The sequence below is a fragment of the Protomyctophum bolini genome (genome assembly GCF_963924005.1).
Source record: "Protomyctophum bolini genome assembly, chromosome: 16".
NCBI classification, from domain to species: domain Eukaryota; kingdom Metazoa; phylum Chordata; class Actinopteri; order Myctophiformes; family Myctophidae; genus Protomyctophum; species Protomyctophum bolini.
This window is the reverse complement of record NC_137877.1, coordinates 15,384,808-15,409,322: the sequence shown is the minus strand read 5'-3', so window position 1 is coordinate 15,409,322 and position 24,515 is coordinate 15,384,808. Positions and strand designations below refer to the sequence as shown.

The window sequence follows — 24,515 nt, the reverse complement described above, 5'->3', positions numbered from 1 at the left end:
TTATTACAATTGTCAAGTTGGTCGCCAATGAAAAGCGGCAAAAGATGTGAACAGGTCGCCAACTAGCCAATGAAAAGCGCCAAAAGCTGTGGACATGTCGTCAGAGCTCTCAGCCCCTCCCCTTGCGAGCCTGCAATTTGATCCCTCTCTCTCCGAGACCCGCAGGAGAAGAATCTGATCTCACGCAGGACAACAGAAACAAGGAAGAGGAATTGAAGGCGCTTTTGCTTATTCCTTCTAAATGTCTGTCTTTAAAATATCACTGACACAGCGAATCCCTTACTTACATCAACATTGTTCTTTGTCACTACTTGGTTCGTGCCGATATTAACATTACAACGATCGCTTTGGCGCTACTGCCGAGTACTTTGGATTTCACACACACACACACACACACACACAGGCGCGATTACATACAGTTTAATTCATGCAAACAGGGCACTTCTGCCGCGGAGTGCGTGGCGGGCGCAAAATTCTAGTATATATACAGTTAATATGTGCATGTGTGTTTGGTTGCGCACAGGTGGTGAAAACAACCATGCTGTTTTCGTGCGCACCCAGCCAGCCAGCCAGCCACCCACACACATAGCTCCGTAAGGGAGTGGTTGCACCACAAAAAAAGAGATGCATTTCTTCATTGTATCTGTGAACTGACCTGGCAATTTTTTTTGTATCAGGACACGCACGCGCACACACATACATATGCAATTATGCGCACACATACACACACAAACACACACACACACACACACACACACACACACACACACACACACACACACACACACACACACACACACACACACACACACACACACACACACACACACACACACACACACACACACACACACACACACACACACACACACACACACACACACACACACACACACACACACACACACACACACACACACACACACACACACAAAACAAATACTGTGGAAATGCTGTGACAAGGAACTGATGACATGTAGTTCAATCCATGTGTTTAAAAAAAAACAAGATGAATAAGTATAGACACTTATGTCTTATATTTGATATTTTGACTATTATGAATATATTATGTACATACATCTATATATCATTTATCATGTTATATACATGTATAACAATACATGCATTTATAATGATCGGATCACCACTGTTAAAAAAGAAAAATGGTTGTTTTCTTTTTGGGTTTTTTCCTGTTTACCTACAGAGGCTTATTACTTTATTTTATTTTCTCTGTTTGTCATGTATATTATTTGTAGTTGGTAAAGGTAGGCAAAATAAGCTTATTAGCTTCAGCCTACACCTTTTCTGGTCAAAACAATGTATCTTTATTTATATACTGTTTCATTCTGTACATGAACTGAAGACCAAAAGAAAACTTAGAAAGTGAAGTGAAAGTGCTTTCTAATGCAGTATGAGGCTGTTTGGCAGCGAATGCTGGAGTCATGTTTTGGCTAACAGAGTAATTTACTTATGCCGTGCGTGCGTGCGTGCGTGTGCGTGCGTGCACTTCTATTACTATACTTGTGAGGACTAAAGTTACAATATATAGTAGACATTGTGAGAACCACAAAATAAATGGTTATTTTATGGTTAAAACCGATTAGTGTTTACAGTTACAGTATAGGCTTACAATTAGGAAAGGATTCAGGTTGGCATTAGGATCCAGATTTAGAGTTTCGATTTAGAGATAGGAGTTATGCATGATTTATACAGTATTGTGCGTCGAAAATAGCATGTCGTGCTGTGATAGATGCAGGGCTACTTTCAGCTTCAGTTGTGTGTGTGGGTGTGTGGGTGTGCGTGAGCACACACGTGTGTTTGTGCATATGTGTGCATGCATGTGTGTTGCTGCACACCAGAGGTGAAGCATACTGTAGCCATATAAGGAGGCTTTGTTGTGAGCACAAAACATGGGGTGGATCAAACACGGCACTGAAACCTCCAGCTAGAAGTCACCCCATCAACTGATTACCCGACCTCTTCTATGACGACACGTCTGGCCACCTTCCCTCAAAGATGTTTATTAGTTTATTCTGACAATACAATGTGAAGAGAAACAGAGAACGGAGAGAGATCAGGAGAAAAGGCAGGAGCTTGACGGGATCCAGCATTAGAGCTGGTTGTTTCTTTTATCCAATAACAAAATCCCATAAAGAGGTGGCGGTACGATAATTCTATGGTTATCAGCGACCTCGCCCACGTGCACATCGGACATTTTGTCATTTAAAAGGGGGCATGCCCATATACTGATCAGAAATCCCCATACAGTATGGGCATAAAAGGTGAGAAGGACTGACACGTAGAGATCTAGTTGATCCAACCACTATGCCGACATACAGTAGTCATGTGCATATATGGGACCGACCAACCTCAAACTTGACGCGTGTAGTGGGAAGGTTTCGAGGGACTGCGATGCCCGCCATCGAGTAGCTTGCATATCGAGTTGTCCAGAACCTCCGATCCAACCAATATGCCCATATGTGGACATTCCAATATATGGGCATAAAAGGGACAAGGACTGACATATAAAGAGATCTCCATATGAGGGCACAAAAGGGCCACAGAGGTACAAGGGATACTCTGACAAAGCCTCCGACACTATGACAAATGACATTCAGACAAATTGCTCGGATCTGCGGTGCAACGTAGGTGTGAGGGCCCTGTAGCTGCCTGACCCTCCAGTTTTAAAAGATCACACTCGTGTTAAGTATCATCATACATTAGCCAATCAAATCACATTCCGTGCTCAGCCAATCAAATACTTTCCGTGGTACACACACACACACACACACACACACACACACACACACACACACACACACACACACACACACAAAGCTGGGCATAGGAGCCCTCAAAAAGCATTAAAAATAGCTAAAATAGCTGACCAAAATGCTTGCAACATGTTTCATCACCAAAATAGCATAGTATCACTGCGTTGTGAGATGGTACATCTGCTCTCTTTGCTATAGTATATACGTATAGGGCTCAAGTGATTACACTTGGAGCTTGTACAGTCGGTCACATGGGCCAGAGAGACGCTCGTATTCTTTATTTATGATATAATATATTCTAGTGAATCAGATAGCGTGGGGGTCCGTCTTGTTTTGTTGGGTCTGTCAGGGTTCCAGCGCCATGGGGGCCCTGGGCCCCACAATGAGCTTCCTGTTAGCTTTAGAATCATAATTACTAACAGACCCCCCCACACCTCCCCGAACGCCGGGCCAAGAAGGCTCTGGCCAATCCCCGCAGATCTTTCACTTCCTGTACAGAGACCTCGTGACCTTCCCCTGTGTGGCCGCGGCGCTCAGAATGGACCTATACGCCCCTCATGAGCGATGTCACCTGCAGCGGTTTACTATACTTATGCCAGGCTTTAGAGCACAAACTCAACTGGATGTCAGTCCACACTTGTGAGCTTGTAGATCTTCTATTTCCATGTACTACTTTGGGTCCCGGGCAAACGTCTAATTTCTCTTTTGGGTCTTGAGCTAAAAAGTTTGGGAACCACTGCCATAGAAGAACCATTAAAACTCTATACATACACGTCATCGATCAGTAGTATAACAGACGATTATGAACAATAGAGTGTATGCGTGTGACATTATCATCATACCCGGAAGTTATAAAGGAATGCCTACTGATTGGCAAAAAACTACTTTCTGGCCTTCACAGCACATACATCCAAACAGCAAAGTCATATTTGATTGCATTGAATGACTTTAAACAACATTAAATTCACTTTGTCACTCACTTTGCAGGTGGCCATATGTCCCTAGTGGCCTGCTGGTTTTGGTGGCCAGCTGTCCAAGTGGCCACATGTTCCTAGGTACCAAGTTGTCCAAGTGCAGTGTTTGTGTGGACCTTATGAATACTGGGTGAGCAGTGACGTCGGACAATATTGGCATGTTGGACTATTGGTTGTCGGACTATTGGCTGTCGGACTCTTAGTACCGGACAGTACACTACTGTGTGTGTGTGTGTGTGTGGGTCTGTGTGTGTGTGTGTGGGTCTGTGTGTGTGTATGCAGTGAAAAGGGGAGGGGCCGAAAATGTGAAGTAATTTGCATCACAGTAAAATGTTGCTCAATAACATTTCATTCAAATGCAAACTGTACGGTAAATACGCAAGTTGGAAGCATGTAATGTAGTGTGTTGTATTTCCTATGGCATGCATTAGTGTTTTTTGTGTGTTTATCGACGAGTCAGTTTGTTTAATGCCGCAATGGCTGAGGGGATAAAATGCTAAGGTTCTGTACTGTATCTATGTCCAGATGGCACGAGGTTGAAAAAGGGTATACAGGGGATGATCAGTGTAATTTGATATCAAAATTGCTAAGCGTGTGTCTTATTTATCAGAGAGTGTGGTTGTAGGAAGTCTGATGATCTTGGAAGCAAAACGGCGAAATACTGAAAGGTTTGTTTCGGTTAGGCATGGTTGAATAATGCTTTTATACAGTAATAACAGAAAATGAGGGGCAACAGATAATGACCTTAATTTACAGATTACATGGAGTGTTCTGTTCTCCCTCAGTGTCTTCCCATATACTGAGTTAAACAGGCAGTTAAACTCTAATTCATTTAAACCTCCAAGGAACAGGCAGGTGTGTCATTAGCAGGTTAATTGTGAAGCAGTGTGAAACTGAAATCAAACAGACATGACATCAGTCATAAGCACAACATAACAAATAAAGTATTAATTGTAATTAAAGTGTCCCATCCCATTAATAATGCAAATTTACATTATTTTACAGGCTCTTCAAGAAAGAATTGTATCTAAATAAGACTTAAGAGGCATCATTACAAATGCAAACATATGAACATTTGTGTAAATGGAGATCAGATTGCCCTTGCAGTATTGCCAGCAAAAAATCACATCCGTGTGAACTGAGTGGTGCAACTCCCCCCCCCCCCTCTCTCTCATTAGCAGGCAACAGTGCAGCACTATCTCTCTCTCTCTGTTTCTGGCACAGCAGCGCCACTTTTTACACAATAAACATGTGTAAAGTATGCAAGTCATTCTAACAATATGTACTTACAGATGGTTCCATAACCAGCATTGGGATGCTGCTGCATAGCTTCTCTGAGCCACCTGGCTGCTCTGTTTGAGTGCCTAAAGCTACTTCCTGATATTCTTCTTCTACTACTCAACTCAAAAGGAAGTACTGCAGTAGTCTTACTCAAAATGCCACCTGGTGGAGAACTTTGCTGGCAGTAGTCCCATGCAATGTGGCTTTCTAGAGTGAGTGTGGAAATATAGTGGCCCTCTTCATCGTCAAAGTTGCTCACCCCTGCCCTAGACTGTCCTGTTGCGCAAACACAGCACCATGAGCCACCTGGCTGAATCGTGAACAACAGTGGCTTCCAGCAGGTCCTCACTAATGGCTCATTTTGCTTCAATGATGCACCTCAACCTGACGGCGCTCATGAAGCAACTTGAAGCCTATTCGCATTCATGGTTGTTAATGATCTGAATGTGGAGCTATTTTAGATCAAAGCCACGAGGGAGATGCTCTGGATATGTTTATCAACGTCTGGTCCGGGGCCACACCGGGGGACCGACCCGTGTCTAACTCAAATGGAACCAAACGGACCCGTAATGAAAAAGGTTGAGAATCACTGGTTTAGAAGGAAATTGTTGATGCAGGGCTCTATGATGACGGATGTAGTCTCCCGCCCCCGGCAGTGGGTGTGAATGTTAGACTAAACAACTTAAGCACTAAGAAGAGGACAGAGAAGGACTGCATGCCATTAAAGACAAAAAGTTAATATTAAGAAGCACCCAGTGGTGGAAAAAGTCAACACTGCAATACTGCAATATAGAAATACTCTGTTACAAGTAAAAGTCCAGAATTCAAAATGTACTTGAGTAAATGTACAAGCACCAAAAGTAAAAGTACTATATCAAAATATATAAATCAATAAAGATCTTTTGAAAAGAGCAGATCTACAAGCTCGCGATGCATTGTGAGCTTGTAAATGTATGTACAGTACAGTAGTAGGGCTGAAGTGGTATCCAAATCTCAAAGTAACTAGTAACTAAAGATTTCAAATAATTGTAGTGGAGTAAAAAGTCATTTTTAGAAGTAGAAGTAGAAGTAAAAGTATTGGAAATTGGAATTACTCAAGTAAGTTGTACTAAATTGTACTTAAGTTACAGTACTTAACAGTAAATGTACTTTATTAACTCGAGGGCCACATACTTTCCACCACTGGAAGCACCCACGGCTTTGGAAAACACTGCAGAGGCTGAAGCCTGAAATCAACTCTTGATGAGTGACATGGAGACCATGTACGGTCTAAAGTAGATTACGGGACACACTCCATAACATGGGCTATATATAGCCGTGCTTTTTGGATGCAGGGCCCACTTGAAAAAGGCCTTCGAGGCCCACCCACACTGGCCACTTACTGTACGATGCAGTTTATTTTGAGGATCAATCAATCGATTGTGTTCGCACACATTTATTTGTCCGTCCTACTCGTCCTGCTCAACACGTCCCCGCTGACACAAACATTGCCCTCCCCGCCCAGCTTACCTCGCCCCCAACGCGGGCCAATGGGCTCTCTTCACACAGAATAACTCTTCTTACTTCCGAGCCACTTCCCTACATCCTTCGGTGTTACTGATGATACTAATTAAGGCTCTGTTCCATTTAGTGTGCAGTGGTTCTCAAACTTTTTATTTTAACTCTGACAGCTGAGAGTGTACAAATGTAACCCATACGGGGTCCATTTCTCAAAGACACTTTGAGACCCACTGGGGTAGCAGAGTGTTTGCAGTGAGCCAACATGCACAATAGCAGCACCCTGACTCTGTTTGACCAGAATGGAACAGAACCTTCATTAGTATCATCGGTAGCACCTGCGAGGGAAGTAGAGGAAGTGGCCCAAGTTCTTTCCAAAATGGTGTGTGTGCCTAGAGCGCATTCTGTTCATATAGATGCTCGACAAAGCTGGATGCACCGCGGTGGATTCGAACCCCCAGACGGCTGGGCAGGCACTGTGCGACTGCACCTCTCTAAGTGCCCGTTGTGAGCTTGCAGATTTGCTATTTTCAGTGTGTGCAACACGGCCATGCGAGCACGTATAAATAAGGCTTGTCAGAGCATCCCTTCATTCAACACAACTGTTCTTGCTGTGGAACTAGCTTGTTGCCTGTACAGCTTCCATACGAGTTCCATACCAGTTGTAGAGACTCAAACCACTTTTGAAGGGACTTGAGTGAAAACCCATGATCGCAACCATGTGCACAAGAACATAATACAGTCAGAAATGTGTGGCATGAGAGAAATATAGAGTGAAACCACTAAGTAAGTTAATAATATTCAGGGTGGGGTATGGAGGACAGATGTCTTCCCCCCAGAGTAAAATGTCTGAAAAATGACATGTGACAGATATATGAAACATGCTATAAGACAGTGTTAGTCTTGTGTGTAGAAAAGAGCATTGGGGAAAGGAGGGAGTTATGTTCAATTGACAAAGCGGTACCGTAGTTTATAATAATAATAATAATAATAATAATAATATCAAAATGTACGAGTAAAAGTACAAAAGTCATCAAAATGTACCTAAAATACCAAAAGTTAAAGTACTCATTAGGCAGAATGAGTTTATTTTTATTTTTTAATCTTATATATTTATGTATAAAAATGTATACATAAATAAATATGTATAAAAATCTTTTGAAAATAGACGATATACAAGCTCACAATGTGGCGCATCATCGTGAGGCATTGAACATGAGCTTAGAGATCGGCTATTTTCAAATATCTACTATTTTCAAAAATCTACAAAGTAACTAAAGTTTTCAAATACATGTAGTGGAGTAAAAGTACAATATTTGGATCTGAGATGTAGTGGAGTAGGAGTAAAAGTATTGGAAAATGGAAATACTTCAGTGAAGTAAGTACCTCAAAATGTTACTTAAAAGTACAGTGCTTGAAAATGTACTTAGTTACTTTTCACCACTGGCTGCATGTTATTGCAAAGAGAGAACAGCATGCAGCTTTGGCTCAGAGTGTGTAGAGGATCCCGCAGTGGTAGGATGTGACTGTGTGAACTGGAGGAAAAAGGAAAGGAAGAGATCATAGTCCGACCGATCCATCTGGCTGATATATCTTCTATACTCTTTTGTCAACATCCGTATTGATAATGCAGCCGATGACGGTGTCCCAACAACAAAGCAATAAAATAAAAAACACCAGATCCCGAGCTCACAATGTGTCAAAATGCGATGCGTTATGAGCTGGTACAGTAAATCAGCTATTTTGAACATTTTCTAATAGGGCTTAAAAGGACCACATCACTTTTCAAGGGTTTTCTATCTTCATATAATTGGTCCTCACTAATGATCATGATAAAATATCACAGTTCTTTTATACTCAGTCTGTGTCTCATAGGAGCGCTGTGGGCAGTTCAGAAACCCGTTGTACTCAAATTGTACGTATTCAGGCATGGGTCGGGTTCTATAGGAGAGAATCAATGTGGAAAGCATAAGAACGAAGGGAACAGTTGTAGCCAGGTCTGCATTGCTCAGTCGGTAGAGTCCTGAGGACCCCCCCGCCGCCCCCTGCTCTGCCAGAGCAGGAAGTCCATGGGAGGTTTAAGTCCAATGTGCCCAGTGAAGCGTACTGAAAACAGGGGTCTCTTGGAGAATAAAAGGGGGGTTACACAATGCTTCACAACTCCCATAAATCAACTGAGCAAAGGGTTAAACTTCCCTTTATGTTGTGAGAGAGGAGAGCCCAGTATTCCTTTCAAAACACCATTTGGACATTTTTTTTTTCATCACGTCACTGACCAACAGGGGAACACCCGCAGAGTGTTAGTCCTGAGTCAAAGCACATGCCCAGCAGCGCTGGACAAAGTATACGCTCCCGGTCAAATAATACTGCAAGTGAAGGTACTGTGGTGCTTGTTTCAAAAGAAATTCTCGAGTATTCAGGGGGGCACGTTGGCACAGTCGTTAGTGCTGTCACCTCACAGCTAGAAGGTCCTGGGTTCGATTCCCGCTGGGGATGCTGGGGCATGCTCCCTCCTCTGCCTCATCAGTGCCCACACCCGAGGCGGGGTTGCCGAATGGGCCCCTCTGTGTGGAGTTTGCATGTTCTCCCCGTGTCAGGTGTAAAGAAGCAGCTTGGACTACTCATGCATAGAAGGAAGCATGAGATCAGTCCGTTGCCCCCCCCCCCCCAGGTTGGCAGAGGAAGTGTAGTGCCCAGGATTACATTCGATAATTGACACTGGGTGAAAAGAATGTTTTGCTAAATCGTATAAAAGTATTCGAAAGAGCATTTCATTTTCTTAATGTAAATGCATTGCTGCATTTGAAATTCTGAACTTTTCCACAAAAAAATAAATAAAATAAAATTGCACTAACCTCACATGTGAGCTTGTATCTGAGTGTTTCATTCATAATCATATTCATAATGTGTATTTGTAATGTAGTGGAGTCAAAAGTACAATATTTGTCTTTGAATTGTAATGGAGTGAAGCTTAAAATATATACACTCACACTCAAGTAAAGTACAGACACAAAAGCGTTACTTAAGTACAGTACTTTGTGTTACTTGTCCAACACTGGTGCCCAGTCAGTCGCCCAGGACGTGGGACGAGGAGGAGAGAGAGCCGTACTGCATGGCAAATCCATTATAGTTGCAAAACATCAGGGCAACATAAACCCAGATGTTACAATTACAGAAATGTTGCTGCATTTCAAAGGGGCCCTACATGTGGAACGTTTTTCAACTCAAATCAGGGGTAATCTCAGGAACTGGGGCAAGGGGGAGTTTCAAACTAGCAACAGACAAAGGAGAGAGTGAAGACGGTGAGGGGAGAGAGACAGTAGGGTAAGAATGGGTGACAAAATATTGATAAATACCGAAAAAGAGTAGCAACATTCCTATTTCACTTTTACCTAACAGTAAGGCTGCGCAGTTAGAACCAATAACCCCGTCCACAGGTGTAATAATCAAGAAGCAAGTTTAATTTTTTTTTATGTCTTATAGGGTATATCAATGACATTTTTTCATTGCGATGCGATGGAAAAAAAACATCTTTCATTCATTGTAATTGTGGTAATAGTCCTGCAGCCGAGGTGGACGCGTGGGAAATTTGGTATATAGTATTTTTTAATGGCCTAAAATATTGTCTATACATTCATGAATACACTTGCCTGTCGGCTGCCGAACTATAAAAGCTTTACATTATCGTGATAATGATTTGAAGTCCAGCCCAACCCTACCTAACATCAGTCTTTTTAGTTGGATTTCAATTAGAAGTAATGTGTAGTGAGGCGACACATTATTGCATGCTACATATAGCTGTATTCTTCTACACTATATAGGCCTTTTTCACAGGCAGCAGAATCGGTTGACTCAATTTCTAACTGTAATGGAAATTCTGCAGGCGGAAAATAGTGAAACTAAAATGATGCATCAATATCAGCCGACGCGGGAGAAACACATGATTTTCCTATGGCCTGGCATGTGCTCCTCTCTTGAGCTGCACGTTTCGATTTTTTCTAGCAGTTTTTAGACGTGCAAAACATTTAAATATTGGCAAATGGCAAATGCAGATGACATTTTCATATAAGATCCAAGGCTCGATGTCTGTCTGCTGTAATACATTTTTCCTTGTGATTCATTATTTAATCACCCGGTTATGCACGAAGGTCCGCTCCACTGGCACACCACTTTGTTTTGCCGGATGCACTGTCTATAACTCTGTATGTGTCTATGTAAATGTCTGCCTCCTAAAAAGTAGACCAATCCAGGCTCATGTGATGTCCATGATGCCATGAAAAGGAAGAAAGTGAAAATCACAAAGAGTAAAGATTGTAGTTCTATTTGGCCAAAAGCTGAGTTAGATCATCAGGCCATTAACCGACAGGCTTTAATGGCCTTTGGGGGGAACCAAACGGCGGGGAGGGAGAAAGTGAAGGAAGACTGAACTACTACCGCAAGCACTGACATTTAGAAGCAATTGCAGCTGAAGGAGCGTTAAAACGGTGAAGCGAACATAACACACGAAGGGTTAATCCGCCACTGTACTGTACATCATCACCACACTACACACTCAACATGCACACAAGCTGTACAGTATATAGTGTACTGTAACTTTGCCACTGACCACCGCTTTGGGATTTTGTGCTTCGTTGCTAAAAGCAAACAACTCCACTCCATGGACTTGAATGTTGCTGAGGAGCCACGGCAGGAAACCTCATGGTCAGACCCAGAGCCTTCAGTTGAACCTGGACTGATTACTGATTGAGTCATGGATATTATCCATCATTCCCCTTTTTGGGGCTCAGGAGGTTAAACTGAGGATCAATCAAACTATCTTCATTGACCGACCGAATGTGGTGGCTGTGTCCTCTGGACATGACAGCCCCGTGCTGACCAATCACATGCACACTGTTTCCACTACTGGACCTATAGTGGCACAGTAGACTGTTACCAATCCTGATCATATGCCATATTTGCCACAATACAAACACAATATACATCCTCAATGTCAACAAGGGCAAATCGCTCATGCCTGGCCAAGGAAGAGAACTTTCTTTCAACAGTGAGCTTTTTAGAGGGCGTCGGAGTAGTTACTTCCACAGCCTTTCCTGAGAAACTTGATGAAACTGTCCCTAAGACCCTTTTTGGAATTTCATTAATTATTCAGAATGTTTGGTGGCGAAGGGGGGGGGGGGGGGGGGGGAACATGTTGGGGCGCTGCGCTCTTACGAAGGTCGTCTTTCACAGCCTGTTGTGTCATCCCCAGCTTACTTTGCCCTCCCACTTTGCCCTGAGGCGCCTTGCCTTCATTTCCTTCGTCCTTCAAGTGCTTACTGTCATTTCCTATATTTCCCACAGCAACATTTTCAGTTCATACTGGCTGGAAAATGTCTCTGTGAATCCCGGATCATCTTTTGCTTTGACAGATGAGACATCTCCCCCATTTAGGAGCCTTGACAGAGGAGACAGTCCTCCCCCGTTTAGGAGACAGAGGAGACAGTCCTCCCCCATTTAGGAGACAGAGGAGACAGTCCTCCCCCATTTAGGAGACAGAGGAGACAGTCCTCCCCCGTTTAGGAGACAGAGGAGACAGTCCTCCCCCATTTAGGAGCCTTGACAGAGGAGACAGTCCTCCCCCATTTAGGAGACAGAGGAGACAGTCCTCCCCCGTTTAGGAGACAGAGGAGACAGTCCTCCCCCATTTAGGAGCCTTGACAGAGGAGACAGTCCTCCCCCATTTAGGAGACAGTCCTCCCCCATTTAGGAGACAGAGGAGACAGTCCTCCCCCATTTAGGAGCCTTGGCTAAGAAATACATATCTGTCTGGTTCATGGAGAAGGGTCTGTTTCCTGCATCTATCTTTCACTCTCTCTCCTCGAACTCACTTCTTCGCTTCCTTCCCTCTCTCTCTCTCCCCGACTCTCTCACCCTCACTGCTCCTTCTCTCTCTTAACGGCTTCTGCAGCTGTGTGCACATCACTGTTGTCACTGGAACTAGTTTTCCCCCCACTGCTTACCCCCAAACACTAACTCTGTTTCCAAACCTTTTGGTCCAGCCTGTACCAGCAGCAGCACTGAATCTTCTGGATACTAGTATCAATGAGAAAAGAGGATTGTTAGCAATTTATATAGCAAAGTCCCAGTAGACCAATTCACCCTTTGGCATCCTTCAAACAAAAAGGCCTTTATTTTGGGCCTCTTGGATTGTTATCGCAACCTCTCAGTCAGTGGTGGTAGTTGCAGGGCAGGACAGTGCCAGTCAACAGCAGACGCCAGACATCACTCCCACACACACTGACACGTTCAGGTTTCCAGCACAAGCTCTCCTGTCCCTTGCATGCAACTAGGCGTTCAGAGTAAACAAAGGTCTGCCCAGATCTGCCATCACCCCGCCAGTTCCGATTGAACTCCGCCCCCTTAAGTGAGCTGGCATTGTTAATACAGTGCTCCGATGCAGTCAATCAGTGACCCGGAGCTTAGCTGGGGGGCTTTGAGATCCTTTTACAACCCGGGCTCTCCATTCCCCCTTCTCCCAAAGACCCCCCCCCTTCTCCCAATCCGCCTCACCTCCCACCCTCCTCAAAAGAAAAGAATGGTAATTAAGTGATGAAGAGCTCGGTAAGATTACCCAGCCTCTCTGCCAAGAGCTGGGGCTCTGCCAATGGTGTGTGCGGTCACGTCCCTAAGGACCATCGCAGAATGAATCTCAATAGCCTATTCAACCTCTCCCTTTTCTTTCATCTGCTAGCGTTTTTTATCCCCTTTTTGTATCCATCTTATGAAAGTGGGTGGGGGGGGAGCAGCATGCACGTTGTCCTTAAGTGACAAGGAGGTGTTTCATACAACGATGTTCTGGCATATCTAAGTGGCAGTACTCATGGACTGTTTTTGAGACAACCGTTCCACACATGTGGCTCGTCACCGACCACAACACTGTCACAGAGGGCACGACTATAGTGCACAGGCAAGTGCCCACGGCCCTCCCCTGCACTTCCCAGTGAGCGGGAATGCACAGCAGATTAAATTATACAAGAGAAAGCAAAAATAGCTGTGCATCCCAACCAGCTGTAGCAGGAAGGAGAGGAGGAGAGAAAAAGGCTAAGAGAGAAAGACATTTAAATGGACACAGGTCACTTAATTCAAGGTAATGTCATAACATCTTTCAGCGTTAAAAAAAGCATCCTGGGGACGTGCAGATGATGTCACAGTCTCTCACTCACTCACCCCCCCCCCCCCCCCACACACACACACAGCAGAAGACCACCCAAACAATCTCGAACGGGACTTCTCAGCTGTGTTAACTCTTAACCCCTCCTCCCCTCCATGTGCATGAGTTGGACTTTCATCACAGCCATCACTTAGCCACACGGCAGCATGGCATCAATGAGGAAAGTTGGCCTTGCACACGTGCCTTAATGTTGATTATAAACCCGCAATTTATAATCAACATCGTGATGCACGCCCCTTCTATTGGGAGAAACAAAACTACAAACTATGGCAGTGGTTCTCAAAGAGGGTTCTGTGCCATAATCACAGAATGCACACAAAACTGGGGAGGGGGGGTCCTCCTTGGAAGTTTGAATGCTACAGAACTAAAGGCACAGACAGACAAAAAAGGAGAAAGCAAGGGAAAGAGAGAGAGAGAGAGATAGCAGGCTAATAGCTCAGCTCACCCAGAACATGCATGAGAGGCAGACCCAGGTCCGAGCTGGCCCTGCCAGGGCCGCTGGCAGGCTGAGAGAGACAGACGGCATGGCGAGGAGGGCTCAATGCCGCCGTGAGGTGATGCTGCTGCAAAACGCTGCTACAGTCCACTGGGCACGCTTGTCCTGACTGAGACCAGTACTCCACGCAGGAGAGGAAGAGCTGTGCAACAACACTGCGAAGGCATGGTCGCCTCTGGTCCAGGAGATCAGGACCCTGTCTGTCTGTCTGTCTGTCTGTCTGTTGACACTAGTGTGTCTCCTCCCGAGTCTCTGGTCCTTCCCTCTGTGAGTGACTTCCCCCTATCTGTCTTTTCCACTTTCTATGTCTCTTTTTCTCTCCCTCTCTCTCGGTTTCTCTCTCCCTTTCTCTGTGTATCCTTTCCACTCTCACTCACTCTCTCTCTCTCTCACTCTCTCTCACTCTCTCTCTCTCTCTGTCCGACTTCTTCAACTCTTGTCTCTCTCGTCTAGTTTTGGTCCTGCCTGCCTCTCTTCTACTCTCTCTCTCTCTTTCACTCTGCAGAGAGAGGGAGGTTTCACAATGCTTTTTTTTTGGGGGGGGGGGGGTCAGGCAGCCCCTCTCTGCGGGAGAAGAGGGGGAGGGGTCTACAAAAAAGGGTGGGAGGGCTGGTTACTACAACTTATTATCCATCTCTCCTGCCCCTCCCCTCTTCTCTGCCCCCTCTCATCCCCTCCCTCCCTCCATTCCTGTTCACCCTTCTAATTCTCACCATTCTTAATTTCATTCATTCCCTGATCCCCACCCCTCCTCCTCCATGTCTATTGCTCCCCTCATTACCCACCCCATATCAACGCCCCCATCTCTCTCACTCTGTATTTCTAGATCGGTATATTTGTTTCTGTGCTAGCATTGTTTCAATATTTCCTCTCTCTCTCTCTCTCTCTCTCTCTCTCTCTCTCTCTCTCTCGTGTTGGTCTCTGCTCCAGGTGGTTCAGCTGCCATCCCTCTCTCCCGTGTTCATTCTCCTCATCAAACTGTATGGGCACCTGGTTATGTCGTGTGTGTGTGTGTGTGTGTGTGTGTCCTCAACAACCTTACACACGCACGCACGCACATACGCACGCATGCACGCACACACTCATTCTGAACATAAGTCCCTGCATATTATAAGTCCCTGAAATGGTACTGCCGTCTCTCAGGGGCAATAGTGGAATAGTGAAGAGTCCCTCCCTCCCCCACTCATCCTACCTCCTGACCCTTCACCACAATATGAGAGAGAGAGAGAGAGAGAGAGAGAGAGGGCTGGGCAGCAAAAGATGCTTCATTAAGTTCTCACCACTCATTATTGACCATGTCAGCCCCTGGCTCCTCTTATCCTGTCTGTGTGTGTGTGTGTGTGTGTGTGTGTGTGTGTGTGTGTGTGTGTGTGTGTGTGTGTGTGTGTGTGCGTGCCCGTCTATCTGTGGTTTATCACACAAAATCGCACACACTAAGGTTCAAAATAAATACAGACATACCCCCCCCCCCCCCCACACACACAGGCCCACACACACACACACACACACACACACACACACACACACACACACACACACACACACACACACACACACACACACACACACACACACACACACATTTCACTTTGACATAGAGTAGACATAATGACATGCAACTATGTGCACATGTAAACTATTACCTATAAATCTCTCTCTATTCTAACATACTAACACCTTTCCCACCCTCTGGATAAAGTCGACATCTGACACACACATGTATAATGCACATGGTCGTCTGACACACACATGTGCACATAATGCAGACTGTCAACAGTAATCAAACAACACTTTAATGTTGACGGCATGCATGACATGCAGCGATTCTACCCATCTCTCGCACGCTCACTCACACGCTCACTCACCCACTCACACACACACACACACACACACACACACACACACACACACACACACACACACACACACACACACACACACACCAGGCCCATGCAGTGAGACAACCTCTCATCCTAATCCTTCACATAAACACACATGTTGTGCACGCACGCACATGCACACAGCCACACAGATTTGCTTTTTGTTTTAGATCCGCAATGAAACACACACAACCATCACGAATCTATAAGAAAGGCCTTTGTTAGGAACTGTGCTGGGGAACGTTACTCGTTTATGTGTGAAGCTCTTTCGCGATCAGCCTGTCTGGTTCATTGCAGGGGAAGGACGCTACCTTTTGATGTCCTGTGTAAGACCAACAGTCACAATTACATGACCAATGTCCATTTGCACTGCAGACTGCATCACCACACTGATGAAACATCTCCCGCTGACATAACCACACACACAGCAACCAAGTACTGCCATAGCAACCCCTAGTGGTCACTGCATGCATTGCACACCACATTTCCACTCAGAGAAAGTGATTCAGAAGACAAGTGACAGGAATCAGAGAACAGAGGGAGGAAGGGAAAGGTGCCACAGTTAAACAGGCGAATCAAAATCCTGTATGGCCTGGTATTATTATGGAAACCAGAGCCCCTTGCAGCAGCAACCCACTAGCACGACAGAAGTAGAGACAGTCCTTGAACCCATACGGGAAAATGACAGTATTTAGAGAATGACAGATGGATAGAGGATGCAGTGTAGACACAGCCCTGCCTACACAAAATAACACAACATGAGGGAGAGCCATTTTGTACCCTTCCGCGTGGGAAACCGAACACCCAAAGGGGAATCTCCACTAAGAAAGATATTTGGTTTCTCTGTTTAGATATTTGGATCCCCGGACGAGTCCCCAATGTAATGTAACCACCTGAATGCATACCCAGGTCCACTCCAAATATCTAGCGCTTATCAAAGGGGAATCCCCCACCTCACCTCACCTCACCGAGGGAGATAACAGACTTCAGAGCTACTCTGTTACATCCCTGCATGTGGATAAAATAATAAAAAATCATTGCAATTTCAATAGGGCTTCACACTACTGTGCAGTGCTCGGGCCCTAATAACAACAGCTAAAGAAACAGTCTTCTAGAATCTAGATCATTCGATTAATTGAAGAAAAAATAAGTGGTCGAGAGAATAATCGCCAAAAACATAATTGATAATTACAGCCCTGTATACAATTAACTGAAAGACATCCAGATCTTTTGTTCATCTTTTTGTTAGGGAGCGCATGCTGGTGTGTAAACAATCAGGAGAAGAGGAGCAGGAGGGGCGTGTCACCAGACCTCTCCTCTTGGCTGAGGTCCTGGATTCTGCTGGGGGGGGGGGGGGGGGGGGCTCACTTACTCGTTGACAGGGAGGAACAACACACCCCACCGGCCCACCAACACACGCACACGCACACACACACACACACACACACACATACACCCTGTCCAAACCCCCTCAACTCCCATCTGCTGAAAACAATACACAGCCGGTCCCCGTTTCTCAGCAGCTCACATGTGTCTGCACGTTTCTGTGTGTGCTGTACAACACAGAGGAGGTGTGCACACGTTTCTGTGTGTGTGTGTGTGTGTGTGTGTGTGTGTGTGTGTGTGTGTGTGTGTGTGTGTGTGTGTGTGTGTGTGTGTGTGTGTGTGTGTGTGTGTGTGTGTGTGTGTGTGTGTGCGTGCGTGCGTATGTGTGTGTTGTACAACACAGAGAGGAGGGGTTCGTCAGCTCATTTCCAGATCAAACTGACCCGTGGAAACAACTGTAAAAACACCTTTACAACTAAGCAAATAGAGTGTTGCAATGCTGCTCCAACACATCACCTCCGGCTACAAAGCATCTAGAGATAGGGGCCGTCCGTAGCAGAAAACAATCCCTCAAAATGTATTCATTAAATGCTTTCGGGTGTAGCACCAAATTCTGGGCCCGGGGACAAGCAGTCTCCGTGGGCCCCACACACACATTTGTCTGTGTATTTTGTTATTTTTACCCCCCCTGGGGCCCTAGTAAGTGTGTCCCACTTGTACCCCCTGTCCAACAGCCCTATGTTTTCCATGTGTGAATCTCGTTTGCGTCCGAGCATAGGCCTGCCTCTGATTGGCCTACCGACACTGCCCGTCTATGCTGGATAGTCTGATGCGAGGTTACTCCGTATCGGTATGATACAAGAGAACTATAACTTGTAACTTTTATTTTTGTAGAAGAGGCAAACTAATATTGTTTATGCCGTTTGCTTTGATGGAATAATTGATTGAACATGCACTCCGGATTTGATTTGGGTGTGTTCTAAAATAAAGTGTTTGTGTTGATTATTGTGTAATTTGTTTGTATGTGTAAACTTGAAACATTATTGTACTATTAAAAAGGTCTATTTTCCCTTCATCTTTATCCTTTTTAGTGTAATAGTTAGTATTAGTTAACTATAATTAGATTAATACACGGTAATTAACACTAACACTTTATTTAGAACACACCCAAATCAAATCATAGTAATTATTAAATCAAAGCAAATGTCATATAAACAATATCAGTTTGCATCTTCTACAAAAATAAAACGTACAAGTTAGTTACAAGGCTGCATTCTGTCACGCGTGCCAAGCTGTCATTCTCATTATTTATTTCTCAATCTCACCACAGAGTAACCTCACGTCTCGGAGGACAGTCAAGAGCGGCAGTGTCGGCAGGCCAATCACAGGCAGGCGGGGCGTTACCATGCCTCAGCCATGCCTATGCTCAGACGCAAACAAGATTCACACGTTTTCCATACCCATTGCCATCCATCCGGTCTATGGGACAGCAGCCACATCTACAGATCCCATAGCCTGCAGGGACAGTGCCTACAGATCACAGTCTACTAAGGACAGACTAAGGACAGACTAATCACTCAAGACAGATTCAGAGCTCCGCGGCTGAATCTGTGGGCAAAGCCCATTGCAACGTGTACAGTTTGTTGTTAGTATAGTAGGAATGAAAACAAAGATGCACCACTGGAAGAGGAGGGCCTAATAAATGGTAAATGGTGCATTTATATATATAATTAACCTAAATCGACGCATCTAATTTTAGAGGGGGTCCCTATAAATTGTGAAAATGTTTGAGAAACCACTGCGCTATACACAACTATACTCAAATCTCCTTGAGGCATTGGGGAAGCTCAGAGTGCGACTAATATGGATCACATATCTGTCTGCTTCTGAAAACCTGAAGAAAACTACTGGCAGGTGTACTTTGTGTTCAGAGGACATGACCTGCTGTAATTCGCCAATTCACTGCGCAGATGATTCACCACGGGCCTTTGACGTGTTGCTCGCCAGTCAAAAGGAAGCGACCGGAGGCGCGAACAATGGAAGTGCAATCTGTCAGAGTCACTAAACCTCTATCTGACCTCCCAAGATTGTTTCTCCCATTCTTTAGTCCAGTGGTTCTCAAAGTGGGGTCCGGGGACCCGCAGGGGTCCTTGGGTGTCCAACAATCATTGTTCTATAATGGTGGTTTTCTTTTCAACCCTTTACATATCAAGGTCTATTGAGATTTAATAATTTCTGTATTGATGTGGTACCATAGGAGAGATAACAGGCAAACATTGAACAAAATAACAATTCTGGGGACCACTTGGAACCCCTTCAAGGACCACTGGTGGTCCCCGGGTGACTGTTCTACATGATTATTTAAGGTTACAACTCTTGTCTCAGGAGTCACTTATAAAGTAATAAATAGAGGGGAAAAGCAGCCAAAATACATTAGTCAATTATCATCTTAAACACTATTACTGTAAATAATCTGAGAGTTAAATTAAGACTGAGGGAGAAGATAATCATGCCACTGTGGCATATAGTGCATAATCAAACTTCGTTTTTTTTATTAATTTATTTACTCTGTGACTACAGTTGAGGCAAAAAACGGTGTAGGAATAACATGAAGTAAAGGAATTTCCCCCATTCACCTCCACATACACACCAACCACCCCCCACACACACACACACACACACACACACACACACACACACACACACACACACACACACACACACACACAAAATAGAAAAAGAAAATAACATTACCTCAGTCAAGCTCAAAGAGTCTTGTATCGTGTCTCTGGAGCGATAACTCTGATTTAATTAATCTCTGGTATCAAACTCCAAAAGTACACGGGATATTACTTACAGTAAGATATCAAAGACAAGTAACTAGTGAAGTAAATTAAAAAGCCATCCTGAAATGTGACACTGAAGTAAGATTAAGATAACTCAGAAGGGATGTGTGCATGTGTGTGTAGTGTGTGTGCATGTTCGTGTAGGATGTGTAGTGTGTGTGTGTGTGTGTGTGTGTGTGTGTGTGTGTGTGTGTGTGTGTGTGTGTGTGTGTTGTGTAGCCTACTTGAAATTACTATACTCGTGAGAGAAGAAGACATTGTGAGGACCATTTTCCTGGTCCTTACAAGGAAAATGGTTCTTCTATGACATTGGTTATACACATTTTTAATAGGTTTGATTTTGATACCCAGAAAACATGATCTACAAGTATCACAACGCATCGCAGAGTTTTGGGTGTGCGGCGTCAGCACGCAATTAAACTCAGGCTTGAAGGTTAAAGGGTTAAAAAGGCTAAACGTGGTAAAACTGGCATATATAAAATAACAGTCCTAAAGTATTCATGTCGTCACAAGTTTAGCAATACAAACCTGCGCGCGCACGTTGAGTGTGCATGCCATGCGTGCGTGCGTATTAAGTAACAGTGGGGACATTAGCTCAGTGACAGGGAAAGTGCTTTAGTCCCCTACAATGAGAAGCAGCGCATGGTGTGGCCATCAAAGTGTCATAGTGATATACGACGCAGGGAGCACATGTTGCCAAGGACCTGCAATCCGTCTGTGGCCGTGCAGCCCGCTATACAAGCTGAAAACACCCTCCGCTTTAATTAAGACCGAGCTCTGTGCGTGTGTACGCGCACGAGTGGAGTGGACGCTGCTGAGTAATGTCTAGTGTGTGTGTGTGTTACTATACTTAGTTGTGAGGACCTAATGTCCCCACAAGCGCAGAGAAATAGACGTTGACAGGACCATTTTCCTCATGGTTGTTTTATGGTTAAAGAAATATGCTTAGGCATACGGATTCAGGTTGGGATATGATTAGGCCTTTACAGGCTACATTTAGGGGTTATGTTTGGGAGTTATTGCGACCAAAGGTCGCCGTTAAACTATGGAATCGTGCAGATATATGCAGATCCCTGATCTCTACTCTACATCTGACCTCAAACCTCAAACCCTTAGATCTCCATACATGAAGCTGACCTGATCTGACATTCCATATGTTGATCCTTCCACATCCATCCTTCCTATTCGATGTCTCCCTTTGGACTGATACCTTTCCATTTAAACTCTAGACGGGCCTGCCCCAAAGTTATTAGTGCAGCCGGCGAAAACTAGAGTTCTCAACAGGCCCGAAAATTAAGATCTTACCCCCATGCCAAAGCACCATGCAGCGCTCGCCCAGCAGCCCAGTGCTGTCACGTCACCCAGGCGGATATGTTGATCTGACCCCCCATTCCAAAGCGCCAGCGCTCGCCCAGAAGTCTGCTGTCACCCAGGTGGATGCGTGCGACCTCGCCCTTTCTTTTCGCCCTCAGGCGTCTTACTGGTATTATAGTTGAAGAGCGTTGCAGTCCCGAAAGAAGAAAAAACATCCGAGTTGGCTTTGTCCGAGGCTTACAGGTCTTTAAATAAATACTTTTTTAAACGTCTATGGGACAAATTAATTGGGAAATTCTCTTCCGGGCCACTCGTCGTCATCAAAGGGGGCGGGACTGTGACGCTCTATAGCAGAGCATTTAGGCTAGAGTATTGGGCACAAAAATTAAATAAATCACTGTCCAAAAATGTCGATGTCCTCACAAGTATAGTAATATATTATTGGTGGGTGGGTGTGCATGCCTGCGTGTGTGCGTGCGTGTGTGTGTGTGTGGGCACTGGAAGACAGAGCACTGGCTGCATTTGCAGGATTAATGTCTAATCTCTTCAGCTGAACCATTCAGTACCTCAGTGAATGTCTGGCAAAAGTGGCAATGTCATGATGCGTGCATGCGTGCCTGGCCTGCCTGTGTATGCCCTGAATCACCAAACGTGCCCGGTGTGTGTGTGTGTGTGTGTGTGTGTGTGTGTGTGTGTGTGTGTGTGTGCGTGCCCTCATGTCCCTATGTGCGTCTCATCCTCCGTGATGCACACGTCAACTCCGTCCCTCCCGTTGGCAAAGCGTCACACACACAATCTGTTTGAGCCCCCATTGTCGTTTGCTCCCACAGCACTGCTGGCAACTATACACAGAGCTGTTGGGAAGTGTGGAGGCTGGGGGCAGGGTGTGCCCCCAGCACAGTGACAATGGTCTACTTGATCATAAACAAATCATCATGTCGTGAGATGTAAACGTGTCGGGTCTCACAAAAACTAATCTCAGTTTCTTTACGAAGCACTTTGAATTTTGGCGGACATTGCTGCAAATGTTGACTAAAGTCAGATGTATTCTTAGTTGTGTGTGAAGACAGCAGATCTACATGCTCACAATGCATCGCGATTTCCGGTGAAGGCGAACAACGGCATGCAACAAAGTATAAGTCAGACATTACAGTGACGTGATGAGAGATCCGACTGACACTCGTAAACGAGCGTGAGAACATTACTGATGGACGTTTGACTCAAACTGAAACTGCCCATAAACGTATCTTCACCCACAAAATCTGCCTCACAATAAGCACAGTGGCTCTCGTTAAACCCCCCTACAATAAACAAAGTGCATTTATTTGCGAGTACAATGCTACCACAGCCTGCAATTTTAAATAGCTCATAGCACTGGTCATATTTTAGCACAACTTGCCACATGCAACATGCGGGTGCACAACATCAGCGCCGCCTGGAGTCCAATAAGAGTTAAAATGTCACACGAGAGATGTCCGGGTCTTCACACAGGGCTAGTTTCAGTATACTGCATGAGCTTACCTTCGCCTGATTTCGTCTGGGTTTCCGAAACGGGAAGATGCAGTAGAAGACAAATTTGACCCAGTCGAACACCGTGGTGAGACACCAGCCCAGGCCACCCATTCTATCCTGCACGCCAGCCTCACCTGCGCATGTCTTCCCCCCCTCCCCCCGCCCCCTCTATCTCTCTCTCGTCCAGAGGTTATGCCAGGAGAATGCTAGGGAGAAATTAAAAGGCCATCGTTTCATCTAATCCCAGAGCGGGTGCATCTTCCTCGGTGCTTAGCTCGACCCACTAGATGTTCCCGACGTGGTGCGGGGTTAAGGTCATGCCTACTACAACACGCATCCTCCTCCCTTCCCTCCTGCACCTGCCTCTCGTCCTAGCCTAGAAACTCTGCAGCATCCAGGGGACATCTTGGTGTCTGTCTCTGGATGCTGCGGGTCCCTCCATTACCGTAGAAGGAGGAGGAGGAGAGGAGTGGGCGGGGCGGAGACAGGGGCACTTACAGTAATGGGATAAAGAAGGAGGGGGTGTAATTGAATGTAAAGATTGTTGGTGGTGGGGATAATTTAGAGTCCTGGGAGCATAGAAATAAAGAACAGATATGCTATGCTGAACTGAGTGGCAGTATAGTACGCCGGATTAACCGTAAGGATCTATAAATTCAGGTTATGTTAAACAGGGTACGGAATAAACGTATTCACAGACTGAGCTAGTGTGTGAGGGAAACAATGAGATTGTGGTATTGGTGCATGCATGCATTGGTACACACTGTAAACAGGAAGGGGCCAATGCATGCAGAGGAGGATTTGTGTAGTAGTTCAGGGGATCCCAGTGGTGGAATATGATATTTTTACTTGAGTAAAAGTACAAAGGTAATAGCATTGTGATGGAATGTCTTGTGAGCTTGTAGATATATTTTTAATAGATGAGGTATCAAATGTGATTATGTTTTGTATTAATAATCTAAATCTGAAAGTAACTAAATAAATAATTGTAGTGGAGAAAAAGGTACGAAATAGTTGAATGGGTAAAGCTTCAGCCAATGTGTTGCTAAAGAAATGCTGAATCTCCAGACAGATCAATAAAGAGAATCGACCCTGCAGAATTGCCACTTATGTAACTGCACAGGGAACGCCCTTCTCTTCTTAACTATTGGGCAGAAACTGTGTATATATATTTTTTTTTCCATAATTAATGAATATATTTTATACTGTCGTATGACATTGTCATACAGTAGTAGTGAATATAGCTGATCACAAAGTGTAGCAATGTAGATCTCTCTCTCTACCCCCAAAATAAGGAGGCCAGGTGGAAAGTAGTTTATAAATATTTAACTCATCAAAAGTATGAATTAGTATTATTAAGAGATTGTGACTAAATAAGAACTACATTGGATCCATTGGAACATTT

General features: G+C 44.8%; 1 protein-coding gene across 5 annotated transcripts in view; it reads right to left on the bottom strand.

The window, feature by feature from the left end:
* tns1b (tensin 1b) overlaps positions 1-24,515 on the bottom strand; it is a 271,361-nt gene that overhangs the window by 228,458 nt on the left and 18,388 nt on the right. Inside the window, exon 1 of one of the 5 annotated variants that reach the window (XM_080785766.1) lies at positions 14,182-14,692. The exons of the other annotated variants lie outside the window; for them this stretch is intronic. Coding sequence (XP_080641892.1) covers positions 14,182-14,262 — 81 coding nt within the window. The 5' untranslated portion in view covers positions 14,263-14,692. Of the gene's footprint in view, positions 1-14,181; positions 14,693-24,515 lie in introns of those variants that run through there. 5 annotated transcript variants of the gene reach the window in all.